Source organism: Gracilinanus agilis, chromosome 2, assembly GCF_016433145.1.
Source record: "Gracilinanus agilis isolate LMUSP501 chromosome 2, AgileGrace, whole genome shotgun sequence".
In the NCBI taxonomy this organism is placed as follows: domain Eukaryota; kingdom Metazoa; phylum Chordata; class Mammalia; order Didelphimorphia; family Didelphidae; genus Gracilinanus; species Gracilinanus agilis.
The window spans coordinates 280,112,527-280,115,458 of NC_058131.1; the positions used below are offsets into that span (position 1 = coordinate 280,112,527).

General features: G+C 40.6%; 1 protein-coding gene across 1 annotated transcript in view; it reads left to right on the top strand.

Moving 5' to 3' along the window:
* Positions 1–837: 837 nt before the first annotated feature.
* RAPGEF1 (Rap guanine nucleotide exchange factor 1) overlaps positions 838–2,932 on the top strand; it is a 160,176-nt gene continuing 158,081 nt past the window's right edge. Inside the window, exon 1 of the mRNA XM_044659687.1 lies at positions 838–901. Coding sequence (XP_044515622.1) covers positions 838–901 — 64 coding nt within the window. The remainder of the gene's footprint in view (positions 902–2,932) is intronic.

Sequence of the window (2,932 nt, forward strand, 5' to 3'; positions counted from 1 at the left end):
CCAGCAGACCAGTACAGAGCTCAGGTGGCGCCAAACTTTCTCCAGGGAAACTGTCTGTATGAGTAGAAGGTTGTGTGGTTTGAGGTCTTGCTTTAATTAGTCCCTGTTTATCCTTGGTGATATTTTTTCTCTGGAAACTTATAGTGGGAGGTTTAGCAAAGAGGTGTAGCCCCAGGTTTTACGGATTCCTTAGGGCTGTTTTTTTTTTCCTTAGGAACATAGCAGCAATTAAAGCAGCTTGTTTATGTTGATGTAAGGAATAACTCACCATTGACTGTGCACTCCTTGGTTCAGGATGTATAAAAGCAGGGCATGGTTTTTCCAAGCTCCAGAGCTGTTTTCATCGAAGCTTTGTACAATCCTTATTTCTCTTGGCACACTCCAAAAAAAAATGATGCCATTTATATCTCAGTATTTTGGTCACCTGATTTTATACACCTTCCCTCAGAGGGAAACTACAGTCTTGAAAGTGTGCTTTGAAATACAGTTCATTCTGTGAGGCCACTGCTGAGCCGATGAGTAATGAACCCCCAAAGGAACTGGCAGCAAAGATTTTCTTAATATAGACTGATTACTGAAACACACCGGTAGGGCTGATAGCAAGAACTTGTGTCTAATTTTTCTCTCTGGGGTTGAAGACTATTCAGATGTCAAAGGCTTCAGTATAATTGCCGAAGTTTTCCTTGCAATCAGGACATGGAGGAACAAAGTTGTTTTTGTGGACTGTGAAATGAGGTGATTCAGGATGCCGATGGAAGGATGAAGAGTGACTTAAGTCCTTCCTCAGCAGTGTAACTGACTGGTCTCAGAAAGGAACTGGGATCCGGCTGGTATAGAATGGGGAATGTTAATGAAAAACAAAATGCTTGGAAACAGAGCAATCTGTGCCTCTGGAAACAAGGTAAGAGATTCATATCTTCATTTTTAGGTATCTGAGAAGTCTTAACTACTACCACGAGTATATTCTATTTGAAAAGTGAACTGGAACAGCCAGGACATAGTGATGGTTTTTTAGTCTAAGAAACTTTTCTCTTCATTCTTTGAGCTGAAGCAAGTGAATTAGTTTAAAAATTAGCAAATAAATCTCCAAAGGATTCAAATAGTTCATATTTGCCTTTGTTTTGGCAGGGCTTTTGCTCACAGAGTACTTGGGCCAAGATGATTTATTCAGGTGGGGAATGTATGTGGATGTTTGTTGACAGTTTTCAGTCTTCTTGGGGTTTTTTGGGCCAATGTTTTGATGCCCTTACTAGAATTTTTGTAACAGGACTACTATTACTTAACATTATCAAAAAGAAGACATTTGAGGAAAGTTGACAGCAATTGATAATGCACAGGTCAGTGGTTGTCTGACAGTTACTAGCTTTGTGACTGGAACAGTTACCCAACCTCTTCGAACCTTTCTTCATCTCTAAAAGGAGAGCATTGAATTAACTGATGTCTTAACACTCCTCCAGTTTAAAATCCCTTAATCTTATGAAAAGAGAAGACTTTTAGAGGGCATGTCTTTTTACTGTCTCTAAATATATGATAAACTTCCATTTGGAAGAGGGAAAAGACTTATTTTTTGGTGTTTTCAGAGGGCAGAACTTGGGACCAAAATGACTAGAAGTTATGGGCATGTGAATTTGAGTTTAGAATAAGGAGACAGTTTCTAACAGCCAGTCAGCAAAGGAATGAGCTACCTGATGAAGTGGTAGTGTCTGCCTCTCTGTGGGCCTTCCAGCAGAGGCTGGGTAACTACCAGGGGATATTGTTGAGGGATTCTGTCAAGTTCTGGACTACACTAAATGAAAAGAATGATAAGACTACAGGATGCTAGAGCTATGAGGTAGCTTCAGAATCTCCTCTGAGGTGCCTTCTGGTGCTGTGGTCCTGCTGCTAATAATACCATTTCAGGACTGGGAGCATCTTGCTTCTGAGGACTTCAAAAGTACATCCTATAAATTATTTTATTTCTATAATATATTATATGTACATATAATATATATGTATATATATGGTATGCCAGTATTTTCAGTTAATACTTATTAAGTGTCCACTGAGTGCATAGCTCTGTACTATATAATTATCTTTGTTTTATGGGTGTAGAAATAGACAGGAGTAGGTAGCACAGCATGACTGAAATATGGAATCTGGCTCAACAAAAGGGTTAGGGCTTTCCCTCCCCTGCTGACTCTTCCGCTTGGGGTTGGCAGCTCTCCAGTGGCTGCCACCAATGAGAAGGGTCAGTCAATAGCAGATAGCCGCTCTCTGCTTTTAAGGCTCAGTGGCAAGTGGACAGACTCAAGCTTGTCACCAGCCTTACCTTCTTTTCTCCCACCCCTGTAGTACCAGGCATATGGAAAGGAAAGGGGTCAGAGACCTTGGCATACTTCTTTCAGAAAGTAGATAGTACTCCCTCTTGTAGAACTTGCTACAAGTGTAATGATCTGAGGCTAATTGAGTAGGAAACACTGGATGTTTCAAAATCTTAAGCAGGGTGTTTCCTGCTTCAAACAGTTGAATCTTAGAAGCTTAGAGTTGAAAAGGTCTTAAGGAATCATGAAAGCCACCTCTCACATTTTACAGAGGAAGAAACTAAGGCCTAAGCAGTTAAAGACATTACCATGTCCCTATATTTTCTGTTTACGTTTTTGTCTAAATCCAGTAGGATATAAGCTCTTTGAGAGTAGAGAATGTTTTTTTTTTTTCTTTCCTTAATCTTTCTATCCTAAATGTCCCACAGAGTGCTCTTTTTTTTTTTTTAACCCTTACCTTTAGTCTTGGAGTCAATACTGTATATTGGCTCCAAGGCAGAAGAGTGGTAAGGGTAGGCAATGGGGGACAAGTGACTTGACTGAGAAGTGTCTGAGGCCAGATTTGAACCTAGGACCTCCAGTCTCTAGGCCTGACTCTCAATCCACTGAGCTACCCAGCTGCCCTGCCCCGT